The sequence below is a fragment of the Mercenaria mercenaria genome, chromosome 12 (assembly GCF_021730395.1).
Source record: "Mercenaria mercenaria strain notata chromosome 12, MADL_Memer_1, whole genome shotgun sequence".
In the NCBI taxonomy this organism is placed as follows: domain Eukaryota; kingdom Metazoa; phylum Mollusca; class Bivalvia; order Venerida; family Veneridae; genus Mercenaria; species Mercenaria mercenaria.
Window position 1 is genome coordinate 12,241,026 of NC_069372.1, and position 14,548 is coordinate 12,255,573.

The following is a 14,548-nucleotide window of genomic DNA, read 5'->3' on the forward strand; positions in this document are numbered from 1 at the left end:
AGAAAACCAACATAGTGGGTGTGCGACCAGCATGGATCCAGACCAGCCTGCGCATCCGCGCAGTCTGGTCAGGCTCCATGCTGCTCGCTTTTAAAGCCTATTGGAATTGGAGAAACTGTTAGCGAACAGCATGGATCCTGACCAGACTGCGCGGATGCGCAGGCTGGTCTGGATCCATGCTGGTCGCAAAACCACTATGTTGGTTTTCTCATGGCACGGCTCATATATCTTATATCTATACCTGGGAAAGCCGCCTCCCTAGAAATAAAACCTGTCATGGATCTGGTTGATCAAACAGTAAGTAGGTCATTCCCAGTCAGTTTGCATTGACAGAAAATTCTACTTTTAACCCTTAGCCTGCTAAATTTCTAAAATGGACTGTTCCGTCATTCAGTTTGGGCAATACCATTTATTATTTGAAGGGGTGTTCACTGAAAATTTACTAACTGAATAGCGAACAGTGCAGACCATGATCAGCCTGCACGGATGTGCAGGCTGATCTTGGTCTGCACTGGTCGCAAAAGCAAAACCAATCGCCGCCAGCAGGCTAAGTGTTAACTATGTGCTCAAGTACTTGTGTCCAGTGAATGTCTTTATAATAAATACGCTCTCCAAAAATTTTACAAGGTTATGCGTGAAAGAGCAACATGCTTATAGACGTTCATATAAAAAATGTGATGTCTGCGTAATAATAGAATAATGAAAATTCAGCATTTTAAAGTTAGTTTGCCATTTAGACAGAATGCCAATGGATATGGGCTCTAAGGAGGAAATATATAACAATACTGTTTTTAACTTACTACCAGCTCTGTCCCTAGGTTTACTAGATCCAGGTAAGTGTATCTGAATAGGCTTAGATACTGAGTTTTCACTTATCGTTACAGCTGGAAATGTTAAGTTAGCATCTTCAGACGTTCCACTTTTTGCAGACTTCAGGGTGCTACTTGAAGATCCAACAGTCTGAAAACAGATCAAAAATATAAAAAATATCAAACTATAGTACTTACATTTCACTTTAGCATACTATCAGAACAAAACTTCTTACATGACACAAGCCTTTAAAAGTAATAGTTTTTGTTCAATTTATACAAGTGTTAATTTTAGTGATTTTATTTCACGTTCACTGATTGAAGTCTTTAAGTTACAGTTATGGCTTACCATAACTATCTGTTTAAGACTGATATATTAAAACCTTCATTGATTTAGTGTCCTGTGACCAGTTCAAATATGTCTTTATGACTTGTCCAACCTTATCAACTTACTTACTGGATTTTTTCTTGTATCTTGGCAATAATTTTCTACCTCAGAACTTTCTCATAACTGATCTAGTTATCTTACCAAAACTATTATCACTGCAATATTATAAAGTATCCTCCTAGATTAATGTTCATTTAAGAAATAATTTATAGCACAAGAGTGTTATAACACTATTTATGCACGATGGGTGGTATAAGTTGGGCGTAATAATTTCACGATGGTACAGCCTGAGTAAAATTATTTGTACGACGTATTACCGCCGGAGCTGATAGCACTGTTTGCAAGAATTACAAGAATATTGATAACACTGTCTTACAAGCTGATAACACTGTTTGCCAGACTTACAAGAATACTGATAACACATGTTTGCAAGACTTACAAGAATATTGATAACACAGTTTGCAAGAATTTGTAAATATTGTCATAATTATATAATTATAATTTATTTATTTATTTGGGTTTTACGGTGCACCAACACAGTATAGGTTATATGGTGCCAAACAGGACTACAAATTTTGGTTTCACATCTCATTTACATCGAAATAAAAACATGAGGTATGGAATCAAAATTTGCATACCTGCTGGAATCACAGAGTTACAGCAAAACCAAGTGTTAAGACCCTATTTAGTCACCTCTTACGATCATGCAAGGGTAAGCCAGTGGTTCCAATTCTTTTCATACACAGATCGTCCCAGAACCACATGGTGCATATAATTACAAGGAAAGGGTTTCCCAAGTTACTTGTTAAGTTATAATTTTGAAAATGTACCTTTAAAAATCTAAGATATACAACTTGTACATTAACAAATGAATGGAATAATTAAGATCTGGTCTTCTGATTGCTGTATCTGATGTCACAGTCTCTACCACTGGACTATGTTGGCATGATACTGCATTTATCCCTAACTTCTTTTATTTACTAAAATATTAGAGACAAATTTTCTAGGCATATTCATATACAAAATGAGATGTATTGAGAAGAAAGTTGTGTGGCCTAGAGGTTTTACAATAAGATTATGAAACCACACTTTGCAAGTTCGAATCCCAAGATATCATTTCCTCATCAAAACAGATATAAAGGGTTTGTTTTCAGCTGGGTTAGATGTATCCTTAATGATTGTCTTAAAGATATGTAAAAATATTGAGCGCTGCAGTGCTATTCAGGCTGCATAGTGGTAATACTGCTGAATTCAAGTAAGGGCATAAAATATGGCATTTCATTCGATAGTCAATCTTTAAAGTCTAAAGAAAATAATTTCCCTTTCAAATTTCATGCAAATTAGTGTTAACAATATTACTATATATTGAAAAACCAATATCCCATTCTTAAAAATGAAATTCATTAGCACTTCCCAAAGATTAAGCCGAAGCAAAATAGACATTTTTTAAATTATAGTGAATATAGCATAAGCAAACATTTTAAACATTGTTCAAAACTTTCTTAGCCCAGGTGCAACTAAGTATTGAAGTTAAATACAAAACAACTACTTTAAATTATTAAATCTGAACATCATCAAGCAAACAAGAGCACTGCCTATGGGTGTAATCGCTTGTCTGCAAGTGCTGGTTAGTATGTAAGAAGTGTAAATATATAGTTCTGAATTACTAAGTACAAAAACGGCCATAGTTCTGACAAAATGCAAGTTATAGTTCTTGGTTTACACAGTTATCTTATGATGATAAGTAAGTGTGTTGAAGCTCTTGAAGTTTTTGAGAAAAGGTGGACCTAAACAAAAACTTTAACCAACGCTGACGATCAAGTGACAACAATATCTTGTAGATTTTTTTCATGCGCTTTGCATGTTGTTTTGATGTGGTGAATATATGTGCTAAGTTTCTTTAAAATCCTTCAAGCAGTTTAAGTTACAGAGCGGCCAGTGTGCGACATTAACTTTTTAACACCGTAGCCTATGGGGCTACGGACTTCCAATTTTTTGTAGCCCGACAGAATTTTTCGTAGCCCCACTAATTTTTCGCTCAAGAATGAACAAGACTTTCATTCTAGTAATATTTAATTTCTTTCAATATACTGCTGTAGGATGGTGAATATTGATATATTTCAGAAATTTGTACGAGTTTTTCAGAATTGATTTCAAAATCTGAAACAGTGTTCACAAAATTGTGCAGAAAGTCAAAGACACAGAGTCATGAAAAGAGATCTAAACAGCTTTTTAGACAAGAAATAGCTTGGCAGTAGACTGACTAGGGGTCTCGCTAGGCCCATTATTTTTTGGGAGAAGTCAATTGTCCCTCAAACTGATTTAAGGAGAAGTGGGAGACTTTAGGGAGAAGTTGGAAGACTCCATTAATTTTTATATTTCTACCTCGACGCTGTGAATTGATTCAATGACCATTCATTTTCTTAGTTACATCATTTATCCATACACATTTATACAGAGTCACCACTTGTGTGAACTGTTTCTCATTCGAATAAAACTGAAAGTAAACTGTGTCAAACCTAGAAATACATACCGGTATTCAAATCAATTCATCCATCAAAGTTTTACGAAGTTAATACTTTACATGTCGTTCTTTTACCATGGATACCAAATAATTGTGTCTATAATTCCAATTAATCGCATATGTAATTGACAATTTCTTTAGAAAACGACTCGCACGTGTTGACAACTAATTGCTAAGTGTCAAAGACGTAACCGCGGCGCTGACTGGCCTATCACAGTTGCCTCTGGTGAAACCGATAATTTGATTTGCTTTCACACTTCTCGCGAAAATCTCACAAGTACCTGAAGTAGGCGGAGCTTAATTATGCTATCGGCGAGTGTGTATGTGTATTCAACGCACATATTGTCAAAAGATTAGCGGGTGCGCATCCAAAAAAAAATTCGGGTGACTTGAATTCGCTTTGAGACTGGATTTGAGCGAAGTTTGAAGCTTCAGAGTAACTATTTTGCTCCCACGTTTGCAATGATCTTTTTGGTAAATTTATCCCTCAGAATTTTTCATAGCCCGACGGGCTACGGTCTGCCGATTTTCTGTCGCCCGAGCCAATTTTTCGTAGCCATTGGCGATCGGGCTACCGTTAATGTCGCACACTGCAGAGCGGACATGAAACAAAGTCATATGGCTTTGACCTCTAAGTGTGACCTTGACCTTGAAGCGAGCCATCCAGAACATGCGCTCTGCACATCGTCTTGATGTGGTAAACATTTGTGTCAAGATTCTTCAAAATCCTTCAAAGGGTTCAAGAGTTACAGAGCAGACACGAAATTGCTAAGGGAAGGACGGACTGACAGACAGATGAACCCCTAAGTGTTACCTTGACCTTCAAGGGAGCTGTCCGAAACATGTGCTCTGCATGTCCTCTTGATGTGGTGAACATCTGTGCCAAGTTTCTTTAAAATCCTTCAAGCAGTTCTAGAGTTACAGAGCGAACACAAAACAAAGTCATATGACCTTTGACCCCTAAGTGTGACATTGACCTTGAAGCGAGCCAACCAGAACATGCACTCTGCACGTTGTCTCGATATGGTGAACATTTGTGTCAAGTTTCTTCGAAATCCTTAAAGGGGTTCAAGAGTTAGAGCGGACACGAAATTGCTAATGAACAGAAACAGGAAGGGGAGGGGAGGAGGGTTTCATAACATCATAATTATCTACACTTCAATGGTGGTTATCTAGGAAAGTATACCACAGAGCAATGTATAAAATAAGTGAAGGCAGTCTGGATGTACAGGAAGTTCCAACTGACAAACACAAACCTAAACACCAATCCGAAATTTTGACAGTCAACACAAAGTACATGTTGTTGGCAAAAATGTTCAGATAAATCAAGCATCAATGCTGCTTTCTCTTTAAAGCTTTCTTTGCAAAGAAACTTTATAAACACTTTTCCTACATGTAAACACTTCTAGTGATTGTTTTTTTTTTTAATGTTTATCTACAAAAGCACTGATTTTACAGTAAAGAATATGAAACCTTTTCAGTCTGTGTAGAAGCGTCATCCCAATCCCATTCAGGTATGTCTGGGTCAGGTGACTTCGGCTGCGGTATCCCTTTCCTTGACTGAAAAAGATAGGTTGGTATCATCTATTTCCACTAAGGTCAAGACTGTCACAGATTTAAACATCATTTGAGCCACGCCATGTGAAAACCAACATTGTGGCTTTGCGACCAGCATGGATCCAGACCAGCCTGCGCGTCAGGATCCATGCTGTTCACTTTCAAAGTCTATTGCAATTAGAGAAACTGTTAGCGAACAGCATGGATCCTGACCAGGCTGCGTGGATGCGCAGGCTGGTCTGGATCCATGCTGGGCACAAAGCCACTATGATGGTTTTCTCATGGCACGGCTTATTTTATTACATGCTTTTCAGTGAATTATTGAGATACTAGAGTGAAATATATCTGGTATTTTCACAGTGAAAAATATCTAATACATTTTTCACTAGTAAGAAACTATTAAATGGGTAAATTTAATCAAAACATGATATAAAAAGAACACTTGTTTTGCATTTAAGATCAAAATATCTTTCACTCATGAACACCACATCTTACATTTTCACTTGTAGCTATGCCATTCATGAAAATATTGAATACCGTAGATACCCATGTACAATGCGCACCCGTGTATAATGCGCACCCCAGATTTTGGACCAAAATCCTGGGAAAAAAACATTTTTGGTCAATTTTGAGGTGGATGGAAAACGAAAGTAGAGTTTACATCGACACCGGTAATAAATTTTATTTCAGCGGCAGAGAGCAGCATCGGTCTCGCGGTACTACAGCAGCTGATTCAATATTTCGGAATGGTATCTTTCAAAATGACATAGGCTTCTCAATTCAAACCATAACAAAAGGTGTGATAGTCTTTTTGTCACGATCAAATAGCCAGTAATTACCGGCAATTAACGTGTCACCTCGTGTATATTATGTTGTTCACAGTTTGGTCTCGGTTAAAGATAATTCTCGATCTTTAATTAGTATTATAATTTTTGTAATTTATTAACATTTCTTTCATCAAAATACTTTTAAATTTATATGAAATTAATTTTGTTTGAAAGAAAAATAAACCATTCGATCTTTTACGGAACGTAACAGCAATCTTAGATTTTAGCGGTGACAGTAAGCACGGGGAGTAGTTTCCCTTTACCAAAATGGCGAACATCGGTAACAAACTTGTTTTGAAGTTGGAAAATTGTCTATACCTGTGTATTATGCGCACCCACGATTCGGGGGTGGTCCCGGGGGTCAAAAAACTGCGCATTATACATGGGTATCTACGGTATGGTGTTCACTCGTAAAAGATATCTCAATTTTACACTGAGACATACAAATATCTTCTATCATTTCCCTTTACCACACATTACAGCACTTAATCAGTCCAGAAAACGTCAAGAATTTATCCTATCTCTTTTATTGTCTGAATTTCCTTTGGATACGATGATACTTTGGAAAAAAAATATGGTGTAATGAAATTCTACATTGCAGAACAAAATTTGTTCAAAACATGCAGAACTACCTTAAGCAGCCCGTTTCTGTTATTTGTTAAATTTCTGTGCAACCAGTCAGTACCAGTGCCTTTTTAGCCTGACCATAAGCATTAACTGAAGCAGTAGCCTATCCTTTGTCCTATGTTGTAAACTTAAGTTTGGAAACCAGTCTCAAAAACTGCAGCACCTGACTAGTTGTCGAGTATAAAACTGGGATTTACCAATGGCAGCAGAACAATTTGAAACTGGTTTCCAAACTCAACTTTTAAAACGCTGGAAACTGAAGATAAGATCAATTTGTTAGTCAAGCTTTTACCCATCTTCCATTTTTCTCCCTTGTGACATTTTTGAAAGAATTGTTTAAACAGATTTCATTTTATCATGATCATCTGCGAATATTTTTTTATTAAAACATTCTTTTTCAAAGCAACAATTGATCTTTTGACGATAACAATACACATTCAAACATTTTTTTCAAGGGAGGTTTGAAGGTCCTAAAAGCCTGACAAATAACCCTATAAAATAGTGGTGAAATTTAAGAAATTTCATACAAAACATTGATCTAAACCAAATGTGTTCATGCATGTTCTTCATCGGTTATCTGTGTAGATAGTTATCAAAGCACAGAATATATTCTTCTAAGCAGTGGAATATGCAAATGATAAATGTAATCAATCAAACCATAACTTAGTAAACAGTCAATAATGAAACTGCCTTTTCTCTTTCTTCTGACTGTACATCACTGTTTTTGTACTTAACATCTTTCCTAAAGCTTTTAATTTCATTGAATGATAATTTATAATTAATTACCTGGTCTAGTAGATCTGATGTATTGGTTATTGTCTTAGAGTGTTCATCATCTGACACCTTTTCTGAAAAAGCATCATCAAACATCACTTCATCATGAGTTGATGCATCTATATCTTTCTTCTCTGCCTTTACTTTTTTAGCTGGAGGTTTTTCAAAAACCTTTGCTCTCTTTACTTCAGATTGGCTTGCGGCAGACACATCAAATTTCTTTTTAATTTTCTGACTTGTGTCCATCTGTTCATTTTCCAGTTTTTTTAGTTCATCTTTCACATTCACTCCACTACTTGGTTTGTCTATCCCAGTATCAGTATTTATTGAATCCTCAATATCACATTGTGAGCCAACACTTTCAATGTTTTCATCAGTACCTGCTGCTTTTTCAAGTACTAACTCATTAACAGAAGGTGCTTGTTCTTCATTCACAGCATCGTTTTCAATATCTTTCAAATCCTTACCTATCACAGTTGGAACATTTCTGGTTGGACTTTCTAGTTCAATATTTTCACTGTTAACTTGCAAAGTGATATGTGGCACTTTTAATTCTTCTTTATCTTCTTTAGGCATATCAACTTTTTCAGATGTCTTACTTTCTTTAACACCTTTATCAACTGCTATATCGGTATCTTCACTAGGTTTTTCTATTTCTAAGTTATCAAGAACTATAGATTCTTCAGTGTAACTTTCCTCTGTGATAGTTTCCTGTATAATTTCTGCTTTTCCTTGGTCATCAGGTCCATCTTTATGTTTTACTCCACTTTCATGTCCTTTTTTACTCTACAACATATGAAAGTAAAACATTCTTAGCTGAGTTTGTTTGTTTTGGTGTGAGTGCAGCTTTTTTAAACAGTATTTCAGTTTTGTAATAGTGGGTAGTCAACCTTACCAGTTTTCTTGAATCCTGTACCGGAACTTACCTGCAGTAGTGGAGGACAAAATTTAGAAACATTGCCTTCTGGCCCAGGCACTGAACTCATTGACTCACAATCAGCAGATCTGCAGTCTCCAGATTTAACAAAGCTGGCAGGCATTTACAATGTTTGAACAACTTTGTTCTATACTGCTGTATTAATATGTAAACAATAAAATAATTACTTCATCTATATAGATAAATCTTGCTTGGTCAAAATTTTGACTCTAAAGACTTCATTAGAAAGACATCTCACTTGAAGTTTACTATAAAGGCTGCAAGCTTGTTCAGTTTTTGTACATTACATTTATCAAGAAAACATTCCTGTTGTCAGGTACAATTTCTGTTTCAAACAGAGAGAAAGCAGGAAGTGCCAAATTTTACATTCACAGCAAGTTAATCAATTCATAACCTTTTCTATAGACATCCTACATCATGCTGTATATACTGAATTATTTTGTTTAACATTTTTGATATGTGCCTTTTTAACACCGTTTCATTTTACATAAAAGCATTTGAGAACTTAACTTCAGCTGCTGTATTCTATACCAATACTATATTAATTACAACTTCCTTATAGGAATCTGGGCTGGAAGAAACAATACCTTCAGAAACTGTCACAGAGAACTTTGCCTCATCCTAGGATCAAACTTTCCAACCTATTGAGCTAATCCAGGACCCTTTGCTAAAATTAAATACCCTAGAAATAACTTGAACTTTATAACCCTATCACTTGCTTCCTTAAAATGATCTTCAGTAAACACTGAACAGTAACTAACCAGTATTGTCCACTATCAACATAAATAAATGTCAAATTAACCATTTTGGCAGACTGTGATAAGTTCTTTTCACTACCAGTATTGTCAACTACAAAATAACCTTTTTGGCAGACTGTGATAAGTTTTTTTTTTCAATAACAGTACTGACAACGGTTAACATGAATAAATGACAAAACAGCCTTTTCAACAGACACTGATAAGCCTTATTTTCACTATACTGAAATGTTTAACACACCTGTCTCACCAAGAAGGAAGTTCTATAGCCAGAACCTGCAGGGTTGACCACATTCTTATCACTGCTGGTATATGCTCCAGGACTGAAGTGTAATTCTACATGGAACTTCTCTGGTGAACCTACGTCCTGTAATAAAAAGTAACGAATGACAAAAATACTATAGACAGTCACTGTATAAAATATCCATCAGTTCTGTTTCCTTATTAGGTACACAAGGCATATACAATGTTAAATATGAAATTAAAGAAAGTACGAAAACAAAATTGATTCATTTTTCTCTAGTGGGCTGTAAAGCAGAATATCTTCATCTTATACTGTGAAATCAGGTATCATTTCATGGGTTTAAAACAAATTGCTATTTCAAGATAAAACTGAATTCAAATTTCAAAGATACATTGACACTTTTCTGTGTTCATTTTACTTAAATTTTAGGGGGTGGAGGTGGGGGTGGGGTGGAGGGGTTTGGAACAGCCAAAATAAGTCCCTCACAAATATTGATTTCACAGTACCATAAAGCCTGACATTATTTCCTTAAAAAATCAATTTCTCATTGTCTAAACTTTTGCATACTTTATCTACTTTTGCATACTTTATCCTATCTAACTACATGTACATTCTAACTTCATATAAAATCCATCTACACAAATACCTTTGACGGGTCCTCAAACATCATAATGTTAATTTGTGTCATATAGTTTAGCTCTGGTGTGGTACTCAGAAAGTCCATGGCTTTCTTCCACTGTTCATCTTTTACTTCCTACAAAGTGACATATAAACAAAAAAATTTATCATAAGTAATGCATACTGCTTACATCATATGGATATCAGTTTGCTAACACAATGCTAATGGTAATCTAACAGTTAAAGATTTAGGTTTGCAACAACCTATCATGCCTATATCAACAAACTTCCACATTTCAAGATCCCATTCACCTGTATATAAATATGTAGTTCGAACTTTAATAAATGTCATCTGCTTTCATTTTGTTTTTTTTTATGGTAATTAACTAACTTTAAGTTGATTCAATTTCCTGCGGGAATTAACTCAGGCACAGAAAGGCATCTTGGTAGAGCCATCGACCTCCTAAATTCTCACATGAGCTATGCTAGAACATAAAGATGTGAGGGACAAGCGCTACAAAGTCATGAACTTTAGCACTCAGCCAGGGAGGCCACACATAAACCGAGCACTTGGCCTGGTCAGAAAATGGAGAAAAGCTTTTAAAAATTACAAATACATGGCATAAATGTTCACAGAAACAGGACAACTGACACGAAAAAAGTTGGGACTATGCCTGTTAAGCCCAAATCTTCCTATCAAGGATAAAAAATTAAAAGCCATTACTCCATCAGTTGAATGAACAAATGAAACAAAATCAAATCCTATTTGCCATGCAGCCTTTACAGAATCAGGCAACCTATTCAATTCTATTTTTGGATTTACATGTTTTAAATTCACTTTAATAGTAGTAAACATCCTTTTGTTACAGAAGCAAAACAGTCAACAGCTTTTTTCAACTACCTAAAAATTGAGCTATCACTAAAGATGATTAATACCACCAAACCCTGCTTTGATGCCTGAAGAGTAAAATGATGTAATCGTGACCTTTGGCCTTTAAATGTGGTCTTGACATTAACTAGTGAACTCGGTTGTGTATGTTGCATGTTGTCTATAGGTCCTGGAGGATAACAAGAGAAACTAGAAAATGCTTTTGTAAAAAAGCGCATGTCTCCCCCAATGCAAAGTCCTATAGGCAAGAAGTCAATAGAGGTCAGGAGCGAAAGTCAAAGAGACACTGATGGTTGGCTGCAATAGGGATTATCTACTTGGCATGTCCAGTCATCCCGCTAAATTTCAACACTCTTGGCCTAGTGGTTCTCAAGTCACCGTTCAGGCTCCTGTGACCTTGACCTTTGATCAAGTGACCTCAAAATAAAAAGGGGTCATCTACTCTGCATGTCCAATCATCCTATTAAGTTTCAACATTGTAGGTCAAGTGGTTCTCAAGTTATTTCCAAAAAATGATTTTACATGAACAGGCCACTGTGACCTTGACCTTTAATAGACTGACCCCAAAATCAATAGGGGTCATCTACTCTGCATGTTCAATCATCCTATGAAGTTTCAACATTCTGGGTCAAGTGGTTCTCAAGTTATTGATCGAACTGGTTATCAATGTTCAGGCCCCTGTGACCTTGACCTTTAACGGAGTGACCCCAAAAACAATAGGGGTCATTTACTCTGCATGAACAATCATCCTATGAAGTTTCAACATTCTGGGTCGAGAGGTTTTCAAGTTATTGATTGGAAATGGTTTTCCATGTTCAGGCCCCTGTGGCCTTGACCTTTAACAGAGTGACCCTAAAATCGTTAGGGGTCATCTACTCTGCATGACCAATCATCCTATGAAGTTTCATCATTCTGGGTCAAGTGGTTCTCAAGTTACTGACCGGAAATGGTTTTCCATGTTCAGGCCCCTGTGACCTTGACCTTTCACAGAGTGACCCCAAAATCGTTAGGGGTCATCTACTCTGCATGACCAATCATCCTATTAAGTTTCAACAATCTGGGTCAAGTGGTTCTCAAGTTACTGACCGGAAATGGTTTTCAATGGCCAGGCCCCTGTGACCTTGACCTTTAATGGAGTGACCCTTAAAATCGATAGGGGTCATCTACTTTGCATGTACAATCATCCTATCAAGTTTCAACATTCTGGGTCAAGTGGTTCTCTAGTTATTGATCGGAAATGGTTTTCCATGTTCAGGCCCCTGTGACCTTGACCTTTGATGGAGTGACTCCAAAATCAATAGGGGTCATCTACTCTTTATGACCAATCATCCTATGAAGTTTCAACATTCTGGGTCAAGTGGTTCTCTAGCTATTGATCGGAAATGGTTTTCAATGTTCAGGCCCCTGTGACCTTGACCTTTGACGGAGTGACCCCAAAATCAATAGGGGTCATCTACTCTTCATGACAAATCATCCTATGAAGTCTCAACATTCTGGGTCAAGTGGTTCTCTAGTTATTGATTGGAAATGGTTTTCAATGTTCAGGCCCCCGTGACCTTGACCTTTGACGGAGTGACCCCAAAATCAATAGGGGTCATCTACTCTTCATGGCCAATCATCCTATGAAGTTTCAACATTCTGAGTCAAGTGGTTTTCTAGTTATTGATCGGAAATGGTTTTCAATGTTCAGGCCCCTGTGACCTTGACCTTTGACGGAGTGACCCCAAAAACAATAGGGGTCGTCTACTCCAGCAGCCCTACAACCCTATGAAGTTTGAAGGTTCTAGGTCAAATGGTTCTCCAGTTATTGCTCGGAAATGAAGTGTGACGTACAGACGGACGGACGGACGGACGGAAGGACGGACGGACGGACGGACAGGGCAAAAACAATATGTCTCCTGGGGGAGACATAACTATCTTTGTGAAAATCCTTCCAAGCAGTTTAGACCATAGGTCATCATTCTGCACATGCACATCATCTCCATGAGTTAAATAACCAAGATAAGTTTTATAAAAATCTTCACAGCTGTTAAAGCTATTTGTTCTTTGACCTCCAAGTGTGACCTTGACCTTAGACTCTGTGACACGAGTCGTGCGCTCTACATGTCATCTTGATGAGGTCAACACAACTGATGCACGTTTCATGAAAATCTTCCAAGCTATGAAAATATAGTGCAGACACAAATCAAAGCCATTTGACTCTTTAGTGTGACCTTGATATTGATCTTAGTGACCTTGACTGTGTGCTCTGCACATAATCTTGACAAGGTAAATAAATAATGCTAGTTTTATGAAAATTTTCCCATGAGTTTAAAAAATCTAAAGTGGACACCACTTACTGAAAGACTGACATGCGCGACTTTAATATAGCCCCGATATAATTTGTGTCTGGTGGTATAAAATGATAACTTACCTCACATAATCCACCAAAACGTAGCATGTTCAGTAGACTGTGTATATGACTTTCACTTGTAAAATACAGTCTGGTTCTTACAAATCTCTCTGGTGAAGATACGCCTTTAGAATACCTAAAACAAAAAAATCTGTTTACAATACTGACTTTTTTTAAGTACAGTTAAAATTCAGTATCTCTAATTTCAAGGGATGAAGCGTTTTACTTGGAGATAACCGAAATGTGACTTAAAATCATGATAGTTTGTGCACATGTTCTTGGGATAGGCGGTATTTTCAGGTAAGCAAGATCGAGATACCGAGTTTCAATTGTATTTTTGATGGTCTCAAGCCACAATGACACCTTGTATTGTACAGCATATTCCTGTATTTACTGTAAAAGGAAAGTCTCAGGTCAGGTGCTACATGTTACATTATTTCAGGAACATCTTAGGTATATGGGCAGAACTGCTTACATTCTACAAGCCAGCTGGATGGCTTCTTTACAAACATGGTAGAATTTGGACCAACGAAGCACAATATCCCCATTCATTAATAGAGGTCTCTAGACATTACTCAGGAACTTTGCTTTGACTTTTAATTTTCAGTTCATTACATAATGTGAAATAATTTTTTGTTGGCATACATTTTCATGGTTTATGCCAAAATGGGTATCTTGTGGGGGCTTAAATTTAAGGATTTCAAAGTAAAAAGAAAAAGAAATAAGAATTTGTTTTGTTCGTTGGGATTTAAAATTACGGATGACACAAGCAAGAATACACAAATATTAATGAGTTTACAGTAAACAGATCATGAAACTTACCATGCTTGTTTTATACAGCAGACATTAATGAAGTACATATATCTTAACACAATTTACTTTCCAAATTATTTTACTTTCTTAGGATCCTTCAAACAGTATTGTCTTAAAATGAATTCCACTGAATCTAAAATCAATTCTATCTAAACCACTCACTTGGAGTTAAGTCTCGTACTTTCCTCATCCATGGCTAGGCAACCCACGTGAAGATCACTATGTATTTTACGCATCAGTGGAGTACATATACTCTGAGAGATATGCAGTTTCTCTTCAACGGTAATGCCATATTCCTGTAAATTATAACAGCAGTTTTATTTTCATGCAATAAAGACAAATTTCTCTAAAATAATAGATGTACATGTACAACACTGTAACTATAAAATGTAGT

The 14,548-nt window shown here is 36.5% G+C and overlaps 1 protein-coding gene across 22 annotated transcripts in view; it reads right to left on the reverse strand.

Moving 5' to 3' along the window:
• Positions 1–14,548, reverse strand: part of LOC123534731 (inositol hexakisphosphate and diphosphoinositol-pentakisphosphate kinase 2-like) — a 99,532-nt gene that overhangs the window by 39,293 nt on the left and 45,691 nt on the right. For all 22 annotated transcript variants that reach the window (XM_053519212.1, XM_053519218.1, XM_053519213.1 and 19 more), the window contains exons 20-26: positions 14,317–14,450; positions 13,363–13,477; positions 10,089–10,196; positions 9,440–9,565; positions 7,519–8,292; positions 5,195–5,281; positions 801–960 (exon numbers count right to left, since the gene is read on the reverse strand). In XM_053519212.1, coding sequence (XP_053375187.1) covers positions 801–960; positions 5,195–5,281; positions 7,519–8,292; positions 9,440–9,565; positions 10,089–10,196; positions 13,363–13,477; positions 14,317–14,450 — 1,504 coding nt within the window. The remainder of the gene's footprint in view (positions 1–800; positions 961–5,194; positions 5,282–7,518; positions 8,293–9,439; positions 9,566–10,088; positions 10,197–13,362; positions 13,478–14,316; positions 14,451–14,548) is intronic.